The 22,161-nt window shown below is 40.6% G+C and overlaps 1 protein-coding gene across 4 annotated transcripts in view; it reads left to right on the forward strand.

The window, feature by feature from the left end:
- Window positions 1-22,161, forward strand: part of LOC121729435 (protein purity of essence) — a 63,973-nt gene that overhangs the window by 16,752 nt on the left and 25,060 nt on the right. For 2 of the 4 annotated variants that reach the window (XM_042117948.1, XM_042117950.1), the window contains exons 14-53: window positions 1,012-1,190; window positions 1,633-1,789; window positions 2,342-2,445; window positions 2,918-3,061; window positions 4,045-4,245; window positions 4,760-4,950; window positions 5,800-5,980; window positions 6,210-6,315; window positions 6,425-6,566; window positions 7,177-7,387; window positions 7,700-7,918; window positions 8,153-8,323; window positions 8,615-8,760; window positions 8,930-9,069; window positions 9,184-9,358; window positions 9,566-9,618; window positions 10,678-10,849; window positions 11,302-11,469; window positions 11,766-11,914; window positions 12,176-12,282; window positions 12,574-12,788; window positions 12,987-13,144; window positions 13,487-13,699; window positions 13,911-14,075; window positions 14,361-14,555; window positions 14,820-15,004; window positions 15,198-15,359; window positions 15,517-15,649; window positions 15,912-16,108; window positions 16,640-16,870; window positions 17,119-17,269; window positions 17,528-17,661; window positions 17,875-18,030; window positions 18,150-18,236; window positions 18,481-18,717; window positions 18,979-19,159; window positions 19,579-19,799; window positions 20,083-20,230; window positions 21,378-21,521; window positions 21,726-21,909. In XM_042117948.1, coding sequence (XP_041973882.1) covers window positions 1,012-1,190; window positions 1,633-1,789; window positions 2,342-2,445; window positions 2,918-3,061; window positions 4,045-4,245; window positions 4,760-4,950; window positions 5,800-5,980; window positions 6,210-6,315; window positions 6,425-6,566; window positions 7,177-7,387; window positions 7,700-7,918; window positions 8,153-8,323; window positions 8,615-8,760; window positions 8,930-9,069; window positions 9,184-9,358; window positions 9,566-9,618; window positions 10,678-10,849; window positions 11,302-11,469; window positions 11,766-11,914; window positions 12,176-12,282; window positions 12,574-12,788; window positions 12,987-13,144; window positions 13,487-13,699; window positions 13,911-14,075; window positions 14,361-14,555; window positions 14,820-15,004; window positions 15,198-15,359; window positions 15,517-15,649; window positions 15,912-16,108; window positions 16,640-16,870; window positions 17,119-17,269; window positions 17,528-17,661; window positions 17,875-18,030; window positions 18,150-18,236; window positions 18,481-18,717; window positions 18,979-19,159; window positions 19,579-19,799; window positions 20,083-20,230; window positions 21,378-21,521; window positions 21,726-21,909 — 6,613 coding nt within the window. The remainder of the gene's footprint in view (window positions 1-1,011; window positions 1,191-1,632; window positions 1,790-2,341; window positions 2,446-2,917; window positions 3,062-4,044; window positions 4,246-4,759; window positions 4,951-5,799; window positions 5,981-6,209; window positions 6,316-6,424; window positions 6,567-7,176; window positions 7,388-7,699; window positions 7,919-8,152; window positions 8,324-8,614; window positions 8,761-8,929; window positions 9,070-9,183; window positions 9,359-9,565; window positions 9,619-10,677; window positions 10,850-11,301; window positions 11,470-11,765; window positions 11,915-12,175; window positions 12,283-12,573; window positions 12,789-12,986; window positions 13,145-13,486; window positions 13,700-13,910; window positions 14,076-14,360; window positions 14,556-14,819; window positions 15,005-15,197; window positions 15,360-15,516; window positions 15,650-15,911; window positions 16,109-16,639; window positions 16,871-17,118; window positions 17,270-17,527; window positions 17,662-17,874; window positions 18,031-18,149; window positions 18,237-18,480; window positions 18,718-18,978; window positions 19,160-19,578; window positions 19,800-20,082; window positions 20,231-21,377; window positions 21,522-21,725; window positions 21,910-22,161) is intronic. The other 2 variants (XM_042117949.1, XM_042117952.1) reach the window with 1 other exon arrangement.

A 22,161-nucleotide genomic window follows, 5' to 3' on the forward strand; every position in this document is an offset into this window, starting at 1 on the left:
TTTATATTTGATAGTTTTCTATGCCCTGAATATTGTACTTAGCCAATAGTTTTGCAAACGCTAACTGCTTCGGTAGAAAATCGGTCTTGGCGGTTATAGAAACTTCAAAATTATTACGTAAATTAGCTGGCGGATTAGGTGATGCAAATGGAGGGGTTCTCTGCAGGTTCCTGCGCTTATATCTCGTGACCAGTGTAAAGCCATCATCAGCTAGCGGCTCTGGAGAACTACCTGCTAGTCGCCTTTTGTTGCCTGGCTGCAACATCGCTTCAATTCCAACATCGTCGAGATTATTATGACCTACTGACATATCTGCATCATCCCACTCTAAGTCTACCTCTCCTTCATATTCTCCAGATTCCAGCACTATTATGTTAACAGCCTCCGCAGCCATCTCATTGAGTGCAGGCTCCATCGTACCTTCTTCCTCAGGTTCACTCATAATTACAACACAATGCGGGTAGATCGAAAAAAATAATAATACGAAAGTTTGTTAAAGAAACAAAACTATTCACATAAGTTCACTTTTGATTTGATAATTATTAATAATTATAACCGAAATAATCATACTTCAGAATATTTAAACACGGAAACAAAAAAAACTCGCAAATACGAAATGAAAATTGACGTCACAGAGATCGTAACACGGAGCGCGTCCGAACGTGACGGGCGCAAACCCAGACTGATAATTAATTTATACAATAAATTCTAAAATCCGGCGCGTACGGCGCCTGCTTGCTGATAAATGTGCGATCTCCTTAATTCATGCTCGACAGCCAAAGGGCGTTAAATAGTGGCGAGATAAGCTTCGGAATTGATGTCAAACTGGTATTAAAAGGGAAACCATCCGTATCTATATTGACAAGAACACTAAAATTGAGAGAGAAAAAATGGGAATCGAGATAAAAAGTACCCTATGTAATTATTAGTCTTTAGGTAATGTAGTGTCCATGGCGATAATAAATGTCTGGTGTCAAGTAACAGCTGAACGTTTTAATTATTTCACGACAGGCACAATATCGACATGTTTCGGCGCGCGTCTCGGCTCTCTGTACGCGTCGTTCAGTTCGGCGCTGGTTCGCTACTTGCACAATCTGAGCGGCGCGCCTGCGTTCGCCGCGTTGCAGCCTGCGTTACAGCAGCAGTTGCTGGCTGGGTCCGCCGACCGCGCCAACTTAACACCGCTTCAGGTAAGGACTCTCTAAGGACTTAAGACTCTCTAGGCACCAAGAAAATATTTCAGCATCAGCACACGGGAAGTGACCACAACAACTGCAGACGTAGTTGCTATGTATTTATACGTATATGTTTTGTATGTGTGCGCACGATTCTTCTGCGCTGCGATTTACGTTGTACGCTTCATCGACGGCAGTAAAAGTTATGAAGTATTAGAATCAGTTGGTAGCTTAGTTTTTTGTAAATAAGTAACCGAACTTATGACCGCACCCAGATACATATTTCAATGCTTATTGATTAGGATTACTTAACTTTAATGAATAGTTTAAGACAATGTTAAAATTATTGTATGTCAAAAATTTCATTAAATTAAAGTTAAGTTATCATTAATATCTGAGTACTTTAGTTAGACTGGCTCTTAATTTATTGCTACATGAAATTACTTATGTTCATCAGGTGGGTCCTCGCGTAGTGAAGTTGCTCGGCAGCATGGTGCTCAGCAAGCCGGCTGCGGACCGCGAGAACAGCATCCTCGTGATGTGGCACAAGATCATCAACACGCTGCAGGAGTGCGCGCTCACCGCTACACCCAGCCAGGATCATGATTATGAAGGTTGGTTTATGTAGTGGAATTTTAACCGTAATGCCTTTTGTTAGTTCTATTTTTCAAGCTTATGACGTGTGAGAGCCATGCTTCGGCACGAATGGGCCGGATCGACCGGAGAAATACCATGTGCTCACAGAAAACCGGCGTGAAACAGCGCTTGCGCTGTGTTTCGCCGAGTGAGTGAGTTTACCGGAGGCCCAATCCCCTACCCTTTTCCCTTCCCTACCCTCCCCTATTTCCTTCCCTACCCTCCCCTATTACTAGGGGACTCCCCTATTATTAAAAGGCCGACAACGCACCTGCAGCTCTTCTGATGCTGCGAGTGTCCATGGGCGACGGAAGTTGCTTTCCATCAGGTGACCCGTTTGCTCTCCCCCTTATTTCATAAAAAAAAAAAGCTAATAAAGTTAATACCAGTACTCCTATTCTATATCTCGACTTATATGCGATGTATGTAACGATTTATTAAAATAGCGCTTATGATCTTGTGTGCAGCGGTCAAACAAATAGTTTCATTGTTTTTAATAATAATAAAAAATCATTCCATTTATTTTATAGATTTGAATGTGGAACATGCACAGCTTTTGGTCTACTTGTTCCATTCCCTCACTCTAATGCAGAAGAAATCTGTTCTGCTGATGACTGCAAACGCCATTATCAAGGTAACAAATTGACCTATTAACGAAATGTTATATTTATTAAAAATATAATGAAGAGTTCGATATAATTTATTAAACTTAAGCATCAGTAAAAATACTACATGATTACATAATCTTATATATAAAATTCTCGTGTCACATTGTTAGCCCGCGTACGTCCTCCGAAACGGCTTTTCTGATTTTAACCAAATTTTATATGCATATTCAGTGGGTCTGAGAATCGGCTACTGGGTACTTTTTATATTGATAAGTGCATTTGTTGAATAAATAATAGTATATTATTACAACTCGAGACTGTCGGCGACCATTGTTTGTGCGACGGGATAGCGATGGTCGTTGCCATGGTGACATACTTATTTAGTCACTTCAATAAAATAATACGGGCGAAATACTTTATATGGCAAAGAAACGTTTGCCGGGACAGCTAGTTATTTTATATTTATTACATTGCATAAATTTCTAAACTTTGGTGCAGGTGGTAGAAACTCTCGGCATCAACGACAGAAAGCGCGCCATGAACCTAGCGGCTCACCAGCTGATGTTGACGACCAGACTGATGCTGCTGCTGGAGTACCTCATGAAACATCTGTACGATGCGCCGCAGACGTTGTTACAACAGGTATAGTTCTAGGTATAGTTTTAACGCCTCCGTGGTCTAGTGGTATAGAGCGTGGCTCTTGACTCGGAGGTCGTGGGTTCGATTCCCGCGTTGGAACATGTTATTTCCAAGTTTGGTTAGGACAAAGCAGGCTGATCACCTGATTGTCTGACAAGTAAGATGATCCATGTGAATGGGCATGTAAAAAGTTGGTCCTGCGCCTGACCTCTCGCCGGTCGTGTCGGTCGTCCGTCCCACTGGGTTATGAGAGTAAAGGAATAGAGAGTGCTCTTATGTACTGCGCACACACTTGGGCACTATAAAATTACTCCTGCGTAGCTGGCCTGGTTTCAATGAAACCGGCCACCGTCACCGAAACCGGTGTGGGAGCTATTATTATATAGTTCTAAAAATAAAGCGGACTTTTCATTCGATATTTGCAAAACAATAACAAGTAAAGTGTAAGCCGCTTTGAAATTGTGAAAAGGCGTATTTAAAACTAAATTTAATTGCCTTTTTACAACTTCACGGTAAGTCACATACAAAATCTAATATATAAAATTCTCGTGTCACAGTTTTCGTTGCCACACTCCTCGGAAACGGCTTGACCGATTCTCATGAAATTTTGTGAGCACATTGAGTAGGTCTGAAAATCGGCCAACATCTATTTTTCACACCAAAAATTATTTATATGGCAAAACAACGTTTGCCGGGACAGCTAGTAATATTATATTATTTGTTTCAATAATGTTACATATTGAGACTTTTTTTGGCCACTTGTCTAGTAGCTAGTCTGGAGTTAAGTTAATCGTAAACTTAATATCATGTACTTGTCGTTCTAAAAATTTACATTGCGACAAGAATATTATGTGTCTCATACTACTTACCATTTGCTATAAGTTACGTCAGTTCGATAGAATGCTATGTTATCGAATGAGTAAAATATAATGAATTTCACCCCTGATATAATCTTTCCTTCTTTCTAATAAATCTCCGCATTACAGATCGAATGGAACCTGGTGATCGCGCCGGGGCTCGCTCAACCGACCACCGAGACCGGCGTCAAGAACGACAACGGCCAGCTCAAGTCCCGCATATACTGCGAAGTGCCGTACATAGAGCAGGCGTACAGACGCCTCTCGCAGGACGACTCGTCCATGCGGCCCAAGTTCTACGCGCTGACTAACTCGGAGATTAATAATCAAGTAGGTTTTTTCGAACAAAAATTATTTCTCTGCTTTTATTTTCCAGATAAGGATTAGTTTTTCTGGAAGATAAACCTTTAGTATGTAGGCCCATGCCTAATATTATAAAGTACGTCATGGACGTTCGTCAGAATGTAAACGGTAAGCATGGGCTTACGTATGGACGTAAGCCCATGCTTACCGTTTACATTCTGACGAATTGTATCATGCTAAACATACTAAAATTTGCAAACATTTGCATTTGACAACACTTACTGATCAGAACAAAATTTAAGAACGAAATCACATTGCAGCTACAATATTAACATACATATTTATGATATTGTACCACATTGCGTCGTGTTGCGTCGTTGGACGCGGTACGTAAGGGCGGAATGGTGAAATACCTGTTGCGCCTTTTCGTCTTGTATTGTATGCTATGTCATATGTGACATACAATGCGTTATTCCCTTCCGATAAAATATGTAACAGACCAGAGCAGTTTGGCCTCGCTCTAATTGTTATGTTATTGCAGGAAAACCCAAAACTCGACGGTCTAGCGTGCAACTTCGTCCTCGGCACGCCGCACAAGCTCAAGTACCCGGTGCTCGTCGACGCGCTGCTGGCGTTGCTGAACAGCGCCGCGGTGTGCGACGCGACGCCGGCACACACGCCCCCGCCGCCGCTGCGGGCGGCTGCGCATTACTGCTTCCAGACCGCGTGGAGGTAAGAATGATTTTATCTTGTTTTTCTTTTTAATTTGAATAAAGATATTTTTTAGTTACATTAATTAGATTATAGTTTGTGCGTTATAAGATGATATGGGTGACAGTTTTCATATTCCTTGCTATGGGTTTTTTTTACAAGAAAACAAAAAAAAATCAAAATGTAATAAATTATATTCCATCTACAAAAACAAATGTTTCCTATAATTCTAAATGAAAAAATTGAAATGTAGCTAAATGCTAACTTATAAATATTAACTGTGAAATAGGAGTATAAAATTATTCTTACGAAAACATTTGCATGAAACGGAACTTGTGTCAATAGAGATTGACTCTGTTGAATCGAAATCAAATCGATAAAAAAGGGCGGCCATCTTAAATCGCCGGCACCACTGAAATGTCAGTACGAAATCGATAATTTCGATTGCAATTCCTTTACGAAGTGATTCGATATTTTTAAATTATAGATTAATTTTTGTTAGGTAACTTCCCTACTATTGTCAATTATAATGTGTCACGCATATCATCATAAAACGCACAAACTATAGTGTAAGTGAAAGGTGTTTACCCAAGATTTGTCTTTAATTACATCGACAAAGCTAAAAATTGTGTCGATGCTATTACTAATGCCAACTAGGAGAAGTGTATCTAGCCAGTAGTAAATATTAGCAATACCTTTTGGTGTTTTCTTTTTGTAAAAGTTGTTGGTGTAATGCTTGCGTAATGCTCGGTTTGAAGTTAATTTGTTGGCCAATCAAAATCACTATAAACATGAAAGTAAGGTCGATGAACTTTTAATATCTTCATTTTTTTCCTAATAAACAATCCAACCAATTGCATATTTCTGTAGGTTGGTAATAAGTATGCCGCCGGCCACGCCGCACATGGACAAGTTACAAGCGGGCACGGCGGCGGAACTGCCGTCGCCGCTGCCGCTGCACGCCATCATTTGGGCGCCGCGCGCTGACAACAAGAAAGTGTTCAACCCCTGGCTGAAAGACGCGCTCGTCAAGCAGGGAATGTATACGCAGGTGAGGGGCATATAAGTATACTTTTATTGGTTTTGACCTCGCATGAAAACGCCGTCATATATAATAATGGTCTGATTATCACAAAGCTGTGGTACTCATTGGACATCTCATTGGTTAAAATTTGCCGTTGGAACATACATAATAAATTTTTTGGCCTTTGGCTTCGCAGTAGTCGTGTAAAAAGGTATAAGAAGAAATTAAACTACGATAAACTATGTTTTGTTTACAGTATGCTGAAAATTTGCTGTCTGGTGTGAGCACTTCGTGCGACAATATTGAATACATTGCTTGGTTAGCGTCTGAAACGATTAAGCATTTGAAGGAAAACATTACACGTAAGTCTTATTACTTGTTCAGTTCTTTTTGACATTTTGTAATTGTTGTTGATTGAGTTGTTTCAATTTCGTAATTTATCCGTAATATTCAAGTTGTGTTTGTTTACAGCAAGCGGACTTCCATCCTTATTGGACGTGATTTCGTGCGACTCCGCTTTTGTGAAGCTAAAGAGTTGCTTAGTGAATATCGAGGGACATGCGTTCATACCGAACTTGTTGAATCTACTGGAAACAATACTGGATTGCTGTCGGTAAGTGGTTAAGTTTATTTTACATTTAATGTTGCTAAAACTTATAAATTAAGTATACTTAAGTTATTTTAAGTGATTTGTATAGGGATCTATAGAGTTATAACTTAAGATACCTACTTAAAAAAGTACTTTAAACTTGACTAAAAAACATATTTTTAATATTGACAAAGCAGATATTATGTTATTCGTTGGACAGAGATATACAACAACGGTGAATAAGGAGTCCAACATGTAAATTTCATATGCTTCAACTCCCAAGCGGTCGAATTCGACCGCGAAAACAATAGATTTCCAGGAATCCACGATCGAGAGATTAAGGGGCCTCGTCTTAAAGGCAACTGTTACACGAAAATAAATGCCGCAATTTATTAAAAAAAACTATATAACGCTTCGGCAATTGCGCGGGAACCGTACATTTTTCCGGGATAAAAAGTATCCTATGTCCTTTCCCGGGACTAAGGCTGCGTTTCCACCAGGGATGTGTTGCGAGTAATGTGTTTTTAATATTCAATAGCATCGCCTCAGCGTGGCAAGTAAAGCATGTCATGGCAAGCTTACGTCAATGAAGCGATTCTCTCTATGTATAATCTCGAGCCTTCTTCCTCTTCAGATTAAGCGCGAACCTAGAGCTGGAGAGTCTATCGGAGGGTAGCTACACGGATACGGAGCGTGCGGTGTGGGCGGCGCGGCTCAGCGTGTGCGGCGCGTCCGGCCCCGGCGTGCCGACGCTCGCGGCCACGCTGAAAGACCAGGTGCCGAGCAACGTGGGCGCCGTGCTCAAGACGTACTCCGGACAGCCGCCGCTCGCTGATATGAATATTGTAAGTGATTTGTTAGCATAATGATATGGGTATTTATATCATTTTATTATCTAGCTGCCGCCCGTGACGTCGTCTGCATGAAGGCTCTACAGCACCAAAAGTAGGTGCTGACTGCTGACTAGTTGACTTGACATCTTAGTAATAGTTTTGCTAGTAAACCCATGCAGTACTTTTTGAATTTAGCCCGGACATACATACAGACAATAATTCTAGAAACTGTATTTTTTGATTCGATATCGATTGTAGATCACGCCCCAAGTATTTTTTTTTAAATATTCAATGTACAGTTTTGAATTATTACATTATTTTCAGTCGTTCTATGAATCACACATCATACCATCAGAGAGCTTTGTGCTGAACGTGGTCTCGTCGCACTGCGAACTGATGACGAGCAACAGCAAGTACTCCATCGGAACATCACTAATGATGCTGGCCTACTCCACTGCTAAGCTGCTAGAAGTGGGTGCGAGCAAGATAGCAGATAACCCCGCACTGACCAAGAGAACATTGGAGCTTATTGTGCCGGCTTTGGTTAGATTTTTTGTGATATTTCCTAATTTTGATGATTTGTAAAGTATGGTAAAGGTACAGGTAGAAATGCGCACATTGAACTTCTACTTGTCTCTTTCACTCGGGCATTTCGTAAGCAACATTTTCGTGTGCGAGTAAAACGGACAAATGACGACCGATGGATTTCTACCTGTTCCGCGGCCATACTTTAGGTTCTAACAGATTTTTTTAACGAATTAAAACGTTTTATTTTAGACGGACGGTCGTTTGGAATTCCTGTCGGAGCCGCTGCACGCAACGCTTAACGCTCTGGTGACGCAGCCCGTCAGAGCGGAGCAGTTGCTTCATGAACACATACTCAAAACTACGTACGCTGTACTCGTGGACACGCTGCTACCATCCACTGAGAAGACTTTGTGGTGCATGGTAAGTAGAATTGCAATCAAATAGATAAATTACTACATAAGTCATTTAACAGAATAATGGAAATTTAGTCTTCCATGGCCATCCAATAAGCGTTCGCCGCGCCAGACATTGACCATTGACCAATGACCACACGGTAAAGTTTCCGAATCCGTGTCGAACAGGAATCGCGAATCGCCCTGCTGATATTCTTACTGCACCGCATAATATTTTAAGATTGGATTGCACAGAGCTTGTATTATTTATGAAACTTTATTTTGTTTTTAATGGGTCAGTGAAATTATATTTTTCCAGGTAAAATATTGGGAGAAAGTATTGGATCGGCCCGCTGGACGTCTTGCGTACGAGAGCGTGTTCGCTGACAACTCGGGCTACTCGCTCGGCAAGATACTGCTTTACGCTCCTAACACAAGAAATCCCTACACGGATAGAGTAATAAAGTAAGTTTTTAGCCTTAGTAAAAAAAAATGTCGCAATGTTTGACAACAACTTGACCTGTATTAATGAATTTTGTGTGCAAATGTAAAAACATAATGACGTGATATTTTAATGGCATAATGATATATTTAACGTTCGTATTTTTATACTCACTGTTTCTTTTTATTTTAGACTTTTCATCAAGATTTTTAACGGTTGCGAGAGCTCAGAGCTCAGTAGCGCTCTCTGCATTTCAATCTGCAAATTTATGGGTGTGGCTGACCAACAGAAACTTACCAACTTCTTATCACACATCTGTTTGATATCGCCAGGTAAAATACCTTTTTTATAACATAATTGGCCTAGTAAGTTTAACAAATTTTCTAAGTAAAGAGCTCACGTTTTGGAAGTGGTGAAACAGCCCCTTAGTAAACTTACTTATCTAGCAGGCGGTAGTGGCGTGGTTAGTGGCAGTCCAGTAGAAACGGAGCTATGTACGCCGACGTCTGCTGAAGGCAGCTCGGGCGGCGCAGCCATGGCGCTCCGCATCGCGATACGCGGCGCGTTCCGTACCGACGACGCTAATAGAAACGACCAAGATCTACCTGTGTTCGATGCACCGTAAGTTCATACTTTTTTATGTTTTATTATATTCTTTGTTTGTGGTATGAGCGCAAAAATATGGGCTAGACCACGATCAGATTATTTGAAAAGGTTGGTCAACGCAATAAACTGTGACTGACAGAGTCTGTGAGCCAGTACCATTTGCTAGGTTTTTGTTATCTTGCTTTTCAAAAATAATATTAAATGTAAATACTTTTCTTTTAGAGTTCCAGCACCCAGACCACAGCTAGAAACAGCTCAACAATCCGCAAACTCAGGTAAAGTGTTCAGTTTATATACCTAATATACCTAAGCAGTTTTTTTACTGTGGTGGTACCCACATTCGCCTAACATTCCTGGATCGCGCTTTCGAAGTTTTCTAACGGCCGTTCCCAATATTTTATCTATCTCTGGTTTTGCCCTACTAGAGATAGGAATAGCTCAGATTAGACATTTTTTTTTTATGAAATAAGGAGGCAAACGAGCAAACGGGTCACCTGATAGAAAGCAACTTCCGTCGCCCATGGACACTCGCAGCATCAGAAGAGCTGCAAGTGCGTTGCCGACCTTTTAAGAGGGTAGGGAAGGGAAGGGAAGGGAATAGTTGAGGGTAGGGAAGGGAATAGGGTAGGGGTTAGGGGATTGGGCCTCCGGTAAACTCACTCACTCGGCGAAACACAGCGCAAGCGCTGTTTCACGCCGGTTTTCTGTAAGAACGTGGTATTTATCCGGTCGAGCCGGCCCATTCGTGCCGAAGCGTGGCTCTCCCACGTATAAACATTAGAGACATAATATATTTTATGTCAATTGTGAGCTATTCCTATCTCTAGTAGGGCAAAACCAGAGATAGATCAAATATTGGGAGCGGTCGTAAGTGCGTCGGTATATATACGACAGCTGAAATGTATCACGTTGGGCTCCGGCCTGACCGAGCATAACCTCGCTCGGTCGGAAGATCTTCCTTTGCGGCCTCCAAGCATATACCCACCCACACTAATAATATTCATCTTCCTTGTGGAAGTGTGGCCCACTTGCCCAGATCTGGACTCAAATAATCCCGAGTAGAACTAAAAAATTATACATATTAACGTGATAATGGCAACGTTAACTTTAAGCAGGACCCTAGACGAGTTTTAATACGCAATATCACAAATTGCGTAATATTATTGACCGTCTAGGGTTGATATTGAACATCGCGCGTCTTCAATCTAATTGTCAAATAAATTGTTCAATAAAATTGAAACGTGATATTGCACAATACAATTGATCGTATAGGGGCTGGCTAACCCAGATCTGCGCTAGGAGGCCCAATGGACACATTTTACAACTTTGTTAAGGTGTGCGGCGTAAATTTAAACGTCATTGTATAGAGACATGCAGCTGGTCTGAAGGTAGCAAGGAGAGCGGTGCGGCTGCGGCCACGGCCGAGGTGGTCACGCCCACTACGGAGAACGCCAACGACAACGCTACACTGCTGACGCTGTTGTGCAAGCACATCGTGCAGCATTGGTGAGTCTTTTTATTAAAATTAATTGTCAAATAAAGCTAGTCCAATTTTTTTTTAACTTTTTTATTTTACAGAGGCTTTTAACACTCAGTGTCAATGTCAGCCTCATAGGTAAACACAGCAAAATTGTTTGCAATGAGGTTTTTTTGGACTTTTCGGTAATTCAATTGCCACCAGATGGAGTTGCCGTGGGGTCTTTCGTGTCAAATAGACATTATGACAGCTATATTGTGACATATGATAGCTTTTTCGTGACATATTATGACAGTGACACGATAGACACTAAGGTTACATAGCGGCACCTGGTGGCAAATGGAATATCAAAAACCCTCATTAAAGAGTGAAATCAATATATTATTATTAGGGGAATGGTTAGTATTCAAAAACTTTTTGGCCATTAGACGTCTCAATCTACGACCAATACGACCTATAAAATTAATAACTGTATCTGCAGTGACAACTCAGTGAGCTCGCGAACGCTGAGCGCACTAGTGGGCGTGTGCGGTGCGGGCGGGGACGCTGCGCCTGCGCTGCTCCGTGAGTTGTGTCGACTCGCTGACGCGCACTCCGGTGTAGATCACCGCATACTGTTCCCCGCTGCTGTTAACTGGCTGTCTGCCTGGTAAGTGTTATATAGGTTATAATAGTAATTCTGTACATTACATAAAATCGAAATCCGTGTTTTAGTCGCCGTTATCGACGTTCATAATTTTTGCCAATTGCGTCAAAGTATTACATATTCTAAGTGCTTGCGTTTTAATGGCTGTAGATATCCTTTTTATTGATGCAAGAAGAAAACTTAAATCCAATATTCAATGGGCTAAAACAACGGAACCAATAAACCTTACAACATGAGATTCAAGTAGCTAAACATAATAATATTTTCAATGTGAAACTCACTGAAGTATATTTCAACAGTGTCGACAACCTGAGCAGCCAAGAGATACTGGAGAAGCTGGAGGAGGGGCAAGTGGACGGCGCGCTCACACCGCAGATCGAGTCCGCCTGCGTGTTGCTGTCGTACCTCGCGGACGCGCTGCACGCTATTGGCACGCCGCAACCGCATAGTGAGTGTATTTTTACTTTTATTTTATTATTACTACATTGCGATAACATAAATAATGTTAATGTGGTGTGTTAAGATTGTGTGTTATCTATAATAGTCCGATTGCCGAGCACGCAGAAATTTCCACTCGTCTCTTTTACGCATGAATGCTATAGCGATAATTCGAAATGTAGCGATCTATCGATAGGTTTTTTCTAAGTATTTTAACTGAAATTTTTTCTATGTCTTCTAATGGTGACTAAATAAAGACGTAATTTCATAGCATGGCGCTCTGTCAGTCCCACGTGGGAGTCGCCCTCTGATCTTGGATTCGATTTGGACTACACGGATGAACAACAGGATGATGATGATACTAGCGCTGATGATTCCGTAAGTTTTATCTATAATCTTTCTTATAACTAACGCCTGTGTTTGGCAAGTCATTAACAAAGGTAATCTTTCGGTATATTGGCCAGTGCGTATTGACGGATTTGAATCTAGCATCCTATTACACTACCATATGCAGGCTGAGGCCATTATAACATCTTTTTAGTTTCTGTAGTATTTGTGAAAATCTGTGGGACAAAATGACTATCCGGACCATACATTGAACATAATATATTACTGCCAATAAAACTTAGGAACGCAGACGCCATACAAAAAAGAATGTTTATGGTACAGGATGAAGATGCAATGCTTCAATACAAGCTCTGCACGTTCACGGTGACACAACGCGAGTTCATGAACCAGCACTGGTACCACTGTCACACGTGCAAGATGGTGGACGGCGTGGGCGTGTGCACGGTGTGCGCGCGCGTCTGTCACCGCGGCCACGACGTGTCGTACGCCAAGTTCGGCAACTTCTTCTGCGACTGCGGCGCGAAGCCTGATTCAAGGTACGATTATGTTTCGTCCATAATCGATGTCGATTATGTTTTGTCCATAATCGATGTCGATTATGTTTACTGTCAATCATGGTTAACCATAATGTGTCAATGTGAAGACATAAACTTTTAGAAAACAGTACTTTGACTTTAAAAGTTGTCTTGACCATCAAATATACATACTTTGTCTTCAACAAGTTTGTTTTTTAGCTGTCAAGCGCTAGTGAAGCGTTCCGTGACGCTGGGCGGCAAGGGTACGGGCGAGGAGAACACGCCGGCGCCGTCTCTGCGCCGTCGCCCGTCAAGCCCAGCCCCACCCACGCTGCTGGCCCCGCCCCGCAGACCTGTTTTGGCGCAAAACATACAAGGTAGTGTTACTGGTGTATGTCAATGATTATTATGAACAATAATTGATGTGGATAATAAGATGTTTTCACACGAGTATAAAGAGAGTGGTTACCACGTCCGAAATTTTACATTGTTACCGATTTTTTCATAAATGGCATGTCGCCATTTAGCCAGGTGAACTTATAAATCATAAGCAGACACTCCAAATTTATCCCCATTACTAATAAAAATATTTACAAAAAATCACATGACTGACAAAAACAGCGGAAATTGAAAGTTATACTCTGCGTGAATATTTTTAGTAAGAGGGTATTTGTTTTGTACAACAGTAAAAATCAGTAGTTCTAAATTATTGTATACAGGCTGTCGCCAATTCCTCCTATCTTGGAGCGGCTGGGCGGGCTGCGTGGACCGCGTACGCAAGCTGCTCTGTGCGTTGGGCGGAGCTGCGCGCGTGGCGGCGGAGCGCGGTGCGGCAGTCGGTGCGCACGGACGCGCTCAGCGTGCGTTAGCGCAACTGCATCTTGGCGAGAAACGATTCACGCATACGGATGATCTGATGCTGGCTACACTTGGTAAGATATACCTTACTTAAATTATAAGAAACTATTTTTTCAAACTTAAAGTAAATCTATTTTATGAGTGTGTATGCAACTTGAGTAATTTGATCGGTTATACGAGTACCTGATATGCCTGATACTTATTAGAGTTTCGAATCTGAGTTGTTTTTAAAATCTTAATTAACATTATTTTACATATCCTAAGAACTATTGTGGTTTTTCATAGGTTCGCAAGAGGGTGCGTTCGAGAACGTTCGCATGTCGTACACGGGAGAAAACGGACAGACAATCCGTCAACTGATTTCGGCGCACAAGCTGCGCCGCGTCGCCATGTGCTGTCTCGCTTCCCCGCACGGCCGCAGGCAGCACCTAGCAGTCTCGCTCGAGAAAGGTATACAAACAACAAAATAAGTATTTAAAATAACGAGCCCATTCATTTAATGTAGAATAACATTCACAATGTTATTCTAATACAATAATAAAGCTTCTATTAATATGATTATTATGACTGAACAGTTTGAAATAAACACAAACGTTTACATTTACAATTTATAATTTTTAAAATTTAATAACTGTGTCACACTATAAACTATGAATATATAACAATGCTCAAGTTAAAACATAGTAGCTTGAAGTTAACTTTTTTATTATTAATATATTATCTTCATTTAATTAGGAAAAATTACCGTACTACAACTGTCAACGCTGCTCAAGCAAACTGACTCAACAAAACACAAGCTGACGCTGTCTAGACTCTCGTCAGCGCCCATACCGTTCACCGTTCTCAGTCTGAGCGGCAATCCGTGGAACGAAGATCTACTAGCTGTGTGCGGACTGAAAGAGTGTCATGTCCTAACATTCAACAGTGGCGGTAAGATTTATAGCTTGATCAATTTTTTTTATGAATAGAAGAGTTGTAGCATTCTTTAATTAGAAATTATTTTATATTATTTTTGATCGCCTAGAATCTAAATACTCAGCCATAATAATGGATTTTATATAGAAAACGATTGCAGATTACATACGACATTGCTCATGACGACGCTATTTTAACATAATCTCATGTAGTCATCCTAATTAGTCTTAATATATATTCTTCAAATAACTTTTATCAACAAAAAAACCTCCTCAACAGGCGCAGTAGCTGATCATCTAGTACTCTACACCGGACTAGAGGCGAACAACTATATAATCAAGGCGATCTGGCTCCCCGGCTCGCAGACGCAACTCGCTCTCGTCACATCAGACTTCGTCAAGATATTCGACTTAAGCAAGGACCTGAATAACCCTATGCACCACTTCCTAGTTCCCAGTGGGAAGGTAATTTTCAAAGGATGATAAGAACAAAACATTGAATAATATAATTTTTGAAAAAGGTCAGATGTAGGAAAGTGTTTGTTTATAACAGTGTACACATTTAAAATTTCTGAAGAAACAGATGAAGTATGAATGTTTTTTTGTTATAGCTACACGCAAATGTTATAACGATGTGTCTCTTGCCATAATTTCCTAGGTTCGAGACGTTACATTCGTGAATCAAGAGGGCACGATGCATATGCTCTGCATGAGTTCCGCTGGACACATCTACTGGCAACCCATGAGCGAGGAGTCGCGAGCCACTTTGGGTACCTTCTACGTCACCAATACTCTTGAAGTACTTCACCCGGAGATTCAGGTAACAAAATCTTTTTATAAGACACAGTTGATGATTTTTAAATGCATTAATGATTAAAGTATCAAAAGACATCACAAATGTGAATTAGGAAACTTTTTTTTTACAATTTCCTTATATCCCGTCTAGGTCATATTACAATTTTTCTTGCATTTCACAGGACGTGGCTGGCCTAGTCGGTGGAGGCGGAGTGTCTATCTACTACTCTCACACCTTGAAAATGTTGTTCTTCTCGTACGCACAAGGCAAGAGTTTTCTGGCACCACTTAACACTGTTGAGGATAGTGTTAAAGGTATGTTAATTGCAGTTTGTATTGGTCGTAACGTACATCATTATTGGTAAAAATTAAGAGTTTTCAACGTTTAATACAAACAACGTTAATAATATTATTATTACTATATATTTACCGAATGGATTGATATTGTAAACCCTGTAATCGTTAAAAATATCCATTCTCGTGCATTATTTAAACTCAGAGAATAGAGTAGAAGTTTCTTGAATGTTTCATTTATTTTTTATTTTTTGTATACTAAACACAGTTTCTTTTATACTAGGTACAGCAATGATATCGCTGTCGACGGTGCCGGTCGCCAAGGAAGGTGGGCGTGGCAAGGGCAGCGGCGCGCAGTCGCTCTGCCAGTGGGCGGAGGTGGCTGCGCATCCGGGACTCGTTACTGCGCTTACGCAGGCCTCCAACACGCCCGTCGTGCTCATGTTGACGCCCACTAACATTTACGTGCAGGAGATTAAGGTAAGAATTTATATCTTTTTGACTATGTATGTGTCTTAGCAGATCCCTAGACGAGCACTTTTATTGCGTAATATTATTGACCGTCGGGTTGATATTGAACATTGCGCGCTATCTATCTAATTGTCAAATAAACTGTTCAATAAAATTGAAGCGTGATATTGACAATTGATCGTTTAGGGGCCGGCTTATAAGTAACCATTGTATATATTGTAAAAGAAATGGCTGAAAATATTTAAAGTGGTTATTATTTATTGTTAAAAACTAATGAGCTTGTAAAGTTTCAATTTTAATTTATGTTTAAAAAATGGTACACAATTATGTATTTGCTCTATTAATTTATAAAATTACTAGCTGTCCCGGTGAACTTCGTGTCACTTTAAAACCTTCCCTGGACTTCTACGATTATTTTAAGACTAAAATCAGCCCAATCCGTTCAGCCGTTTTCGAGTTTTAGCGCGACTAACACATTTGAAAACCCTTTTTATATATAAGATTGTTCTTTAATTGATGTGGTGAAAATTTTAATCATAGGTGGTGCCAGCAAAAGCTAAGATCACAGACATGGTAGCCGTGCGTCACTGGTGCGGCGGCGAGCAGAAGAGTACTCTCATACTGCTGTGCGAGGACGGCAGCCTGCGTATGTACTGCGCGAGCCCCGATGCGACTGGCTATTGGCTGTCGCCCGCCATACAGCCCGTGCACGCACCGCGGCGCCGCACGCGCACGTCGCACCTGACGCCGCACGCTCGTAAACAGCAACAGGTACGCACTAGCGTGTAGCCAAATAAAGAGTACCTAGTGTTAATTTAGTAGGCTAGAATACGCCGTAAATATTGTAAGAAGAAAATTACTGAAAGCATATTAAAATTTAAACAAAATAAATTTTATCAAAATGCTTAAGTATAGTAGCGACTGTAACTGTATAGATAAAATCTTATATTTTGGATCCTAGAAATGATGATTACAGATAGCCATTTAAATCGGTAGTAATATTGTTAACAACATTTTAGGCTGTCACAAAGTCTACTACGAACGGAGCAACACAATTCCCGATTGACTTCTTCGAGCACTGTGTCGCGATGAGCGATATTGAATTCGGTGGGAACGACTTGCTGCAAGTCTACAATACAGGACAAATCAAACACAGGCTGAATACCACAGGTATGATTTTTTAGTTTCATTGTGGTTATATTCAACTATATTACTATAACTGTTTATTCGAGGTAAAGTGGTGACATCATAGATACATATTTCATTTTAACAATGCCTTTCAATATTATTAAATTATAATGTCTTACTATAAACAATGACATAATATAATAAACACGCCCTACGCGTCATAAGTCATTGCGTTGATATTTCGCCCTTTTCTTGACGAGAATAGGTTTTACTAGACTGCAATGCTGTTTTATTTTTAAGGTCTCTACGTGGTGTCGACTAAAATGAGTGGATTTACAATGGAGGTGTCCAACTCTGATCCCAATATGGTTATTTGTGGTATTCGCGTCTTGTTGGGAAGCCAAGACATCGCTCGCACTCCGGTCTACGTCGAGGTTAGTTTATGTTCTTTATTTAAAATTTTATGTGAATGTTTAACTTATTTGCGTCTAAATTACTCATCAAATAAAAAGCCTGACAATGTAAGCACGAGTAACAGACTAAAATATTAAAATCTTTGTAGTTGAGTTACAGTTTTAAACTTCACCATCTAAAAATAAATCTTCGTTTATCATTCATACAATTTTTCATTTATTGTTTTGTTTTAGGTATATGGAAGATCAATTCAGACTATTGTGGTGCGAAGCCGCTGGTTCGATATACCACTTACCCGCGAGGAGTCTCTGCAATCAGACAAAAAGCTAGTGATCACTTTCGGCCCGTCACAAGATCCGGATGGTGTCACCATGATAGATTCTGTTAAAGTGAGTAAAATATTATTTGGCAAATACTAGTTTCCTAAACATTCGGTAAATGAAATTATGGAATACAATTTTGTGTGCATTATAGTACATTATTGCTAAAAGCTAATTCTTTTGTATAGGTTTATGGCAAAAATAAAGAGCAATTCGGCTGGCCGGAAGAAAACGAAGATCCATCCGCTTGCCCATCTACAAGCAAAGTCGCTCAGGTAACGCATCGTTTGAATGATGATGCAGCTTACATATTATATTTTTATTACTTCAGTTAATGTTCCGGACGTTTATTTTTTTCTTAAGTACCAAGACAAACAATCTCAGACCAAAATTTAAAATATAGTTATTTTATTTGGCATGAACTTAGGAAAAGCTACTAACGAAAACAACTTATAAATCGTGGCAAACAATGAAACAAGGCACTATTTTGCGAGTTTACTAACTATGCGATTTCTACAGGAGTCCGACGGCGGAGCGGGTGCCTGGCGTCCGAGCTCACTCGAACGTGTTGCCTGTGCGGCACTTGAGGCGCTCGAGCTAAGCGCGAGTGCGACAGTCGCGGGCGCAGGTGCCGGCGCGGAGGCGGGAGCGGACGCGGCACGCAAACTGCTGTGCGCGCCCGCGTCTGCGCACTTACATGCGCGTGCGCAGTGCCTGCTGCGAGCGCTGTATCAAAACCAGTATCATCAGCATAAGGTGAGCTAATGATTATTAGGGATGATAAATATCAAATTCTAATGATTGTTATTATTCTATGATTATTATTATTATTGTACTGATTATTATTATTATTGCACTGATTATTATTATTATTGTAGTTTCAATGTTTGTTTACTTATTTCAAAACCGTTTTGTAAATGACATTCAGGAATATTTTTCCCATTTGACTATGGTTTCACTTAATTATAGTGGTGATTCTCTCCATATTATTATCTATAACTTTTTTAATATCTACAGGACAAAGCTATACTGGACTACGTCAGCACATCCCTGCTCGAGCTGCGCGACACGGCCGACGCCCGCAACATCGACCCCGAGGCGTACTTCCGCCTGGTGCTGCTGGCGCGGGGCGTGGCCGTCGCCAGGCCACAGCATCTCGTCAAGTACAGCGCCCCCACGCCGGCTAAACCCACTGATGGTGCGTATTATTTATTTATTTATTTATTTATCATAAAAATACTGGCCCTTTACGTATCTCCGTTACTAATAAAAATGTTACACAATGAAAATTGTTATTGAAGGACTCAAAATATGTTTTTTGAGCTACTAGGCGCTGGTTCGTTATTGCGATAGTAAGACAATGTTTTGTATTTAATACAAAACATTTAATAGTAACGGGGGTAACTGTTATTATAACAGTTATAATTTTTTTTTACTTTATTTTAAATATAGATTATAGACTTCGTTTTGAGTTACGGACCTTATATACCAATACACAGACTGACTAACCGTAGATAAGATTTAAAGTTGATTTTTGTCATCGCTGCCTACTCGTATATTTTGCTTAGAAAATTATGATAAGTAGACCTATAAATTATAATATCTAACTGACCACAGGCGACTGGACGACCCTATGGCGGGAATCGGGTGATGCGTCATCGCCTCACCTTGTCGCTCTACTTGCGGGCGTGCTGTGGAAGCTAGCAGCATGTCGTGCGGCGGCGGTGGCGGGCGGTGCGGGCGGCGTGCTCACTTACGGGCTGCGGCACGTGGAGCATACGCTACACGCGCTTGCAGACACTGTGCACGCGTTCCAGCTGCACGCTGATAGTGAAATGGTACATACTAATATGAATAATATAGCGTATTGCTCTTTTAAATATGCCGTGGGCATGCTATGCAAGTCAAATGTCTCACTGGCAAAAAAATTGGTATCAAATGCCTATATAAAATTGGTTCTATTTAAGATTGTAAACAATACTCAGTGCGTGTAAGTGAATTCGCCCAAACTTGCGTACTGCACCACAGCGCACACTTGTTGCATATTTCTTTTGTGCATATTTAGGGATAATCAAAACTTTAATGGCGAAAATAGTCTAAATACACTTTTTCTATTCGCAGATCGACTTCGGAAACCAAATATACCTGTCGCTCCTTTTGGCTGAGGACCAGACTATCAGTTTCGGTGCCAAGTCGGCGCTCATGCGTGTCCTACGGCCGCGAGTGAAGAGGCGGCGCGTATACATACCTTCCCCACCGAATACTCCAGGTATTTTGTTGTCGGACCTAAAATAGTCTAGTTTTGCCTCATCTTGTTAATTTCTGGAACTTCTAAAATTAGAATAAAGCACGTATTTGTAAAGAAAAAAGGTAAGGCTAGATATGTAGTAGTAATGATGCACATTTTTTTTTCAATTAAGTCTTATAAGCATACATAAATATTGCAGCAGTGGCGAAGAGTCCATATAACCCGATTCCCGTCGGCTTCTCTTAGAAAAATCTAATCTATGGGCCAACGACATTTTTATCTAATGAATATTTTACATACGGTCTACTTAAAAAACTTTTAATTCACAATTTTATATTCAATAAATTTTTCTCCCACTTGAAATAGTTTGAATTACTTAATAATAATGAATCGTCTACAAATTTTAAATGGCAATGCATTGTACAGGCGCAAAGAATCAAGCCGGTAAATTAGCGGGTTATTTTTCCATAGAACGACAGTTCATAGTAAGCATCTGTCCTTTTCATTCCTGTGAATCGATCGTCATGTTCTGTCTCGTTCTAGCACGCGCGAAATATACTCGGAAATAACCCGATACCTTACGAGTTATTACGGAGAAAGGCACGTAATTAGCAATGCACAAGTGCAAGCAAGAAATATGAGTCATGAAGTAAAATTGTTATGATTCGAATTTAATATGGCGGATAGTGTGTTTGTAAACAACTTTACTTTTAGCGTTAGAAGAGTGTCGTGAATTAAATTAATTTGTATTGTGATATTTGTGAATTGTGAGACGTACTGATGTAATCGTGTAGTTCGGAAAATATGGCATTAATTCAGAAATACTGTTGTCTGACAGATTATTTGTTGTCGAAGGAAACTTTGTTTTCCAAACTTAGTTTTGAAAATAAAAAGCATGTCATTTAATTATATTTTGGTAAGTAAATTTTTTACTCCGGCTTGACTTCCGAAAATATTCACCCTTCGTCACTGTATTGCAGTTACTGTTTTGCAACGCTTAGGGTCCATTTCACAACTTCCTGATGAGTGCCGGATAGGCTAACCACAACTCATCTGACAGATAGAGTACAGGCCCATAGAAAACATATAGGAGAATTATTGTAAAACTAAAGTAAATAAACGGTGAGTTATCGCGTTTACGTGCCTAACGTCCTCTTTCGAAACATAGGCGCTGCGGCGGCTCAGCCCGCAGCTGCGATCACGGAGGCGGTGACGTCAGAGGCGGAGCTAGCGGCACGCGACGATCAACAGGACCATCAGTTTATGGACGTGGACGACGCCCTCGAACCCATGCTGTTGGCGCCCGATGGAGGTAAATAAAAAAAAATAACTTTAAAGTGTTTCAGGTGGAAGAAAAGCAGAAAGAAAATTATGACATTAGCGGTAGATTTACTATTCGATAATATTACATGATACACGAGGTCAATTTATTGTGCTTGTATTGTCTTGCTAGATCTAAAACTACAATATTACACTAGCAATTATTCGCCTTAATTAATTGTGAAATTATCTCTAGGCTTAGAAGCTCTACTCGACATACCAGCTGACGCGGACGACGAGACGATGGTGGAGCTGGCGATAGCTCTGTCACTACAGGAGCAGGGCCGGCGCGCGCCCGCTCCCGCGCCCCCCGTGCCCGCACCCTCCGCCCCCGCCGACGCCGACACTGCGGATCACGCTGATGCCGCGTCGCCTACTGGGTAAACAAAATCGAATAAAAAATTGAACACAAAACAGAAGTTTCAGAATAGTATCATAGTAGATGTGTATTGTGAGCGCCTTTTTTACAAAATTGTTACAAAGGACAAAGACAACGTTTATGTGTGAGATAGTGCTACAAGCGTCCGTATATTTATCTGGATTTTTATAAACAAGGTCCTAAGTTAATATAGTTACCAGAAAAAAGTGTATAATGTAAAAGAAAAAAACTACGACCAGTTTTAATATTTGAA

The sequence above is a fragment of the Aricia agestis genome, chromosome 8 (genome assembly GCF_905147365.1).
Source record: "Aricia agestis chromosome 8, ilAriAges1.1, whole genome shotgun sequence".
Lineage (NCBI taxonomy): Eukaryota > Metazoa > Arthropoda > Insecta > Lepidoptera > Lycaenidae > Aricia > Aricia agestis.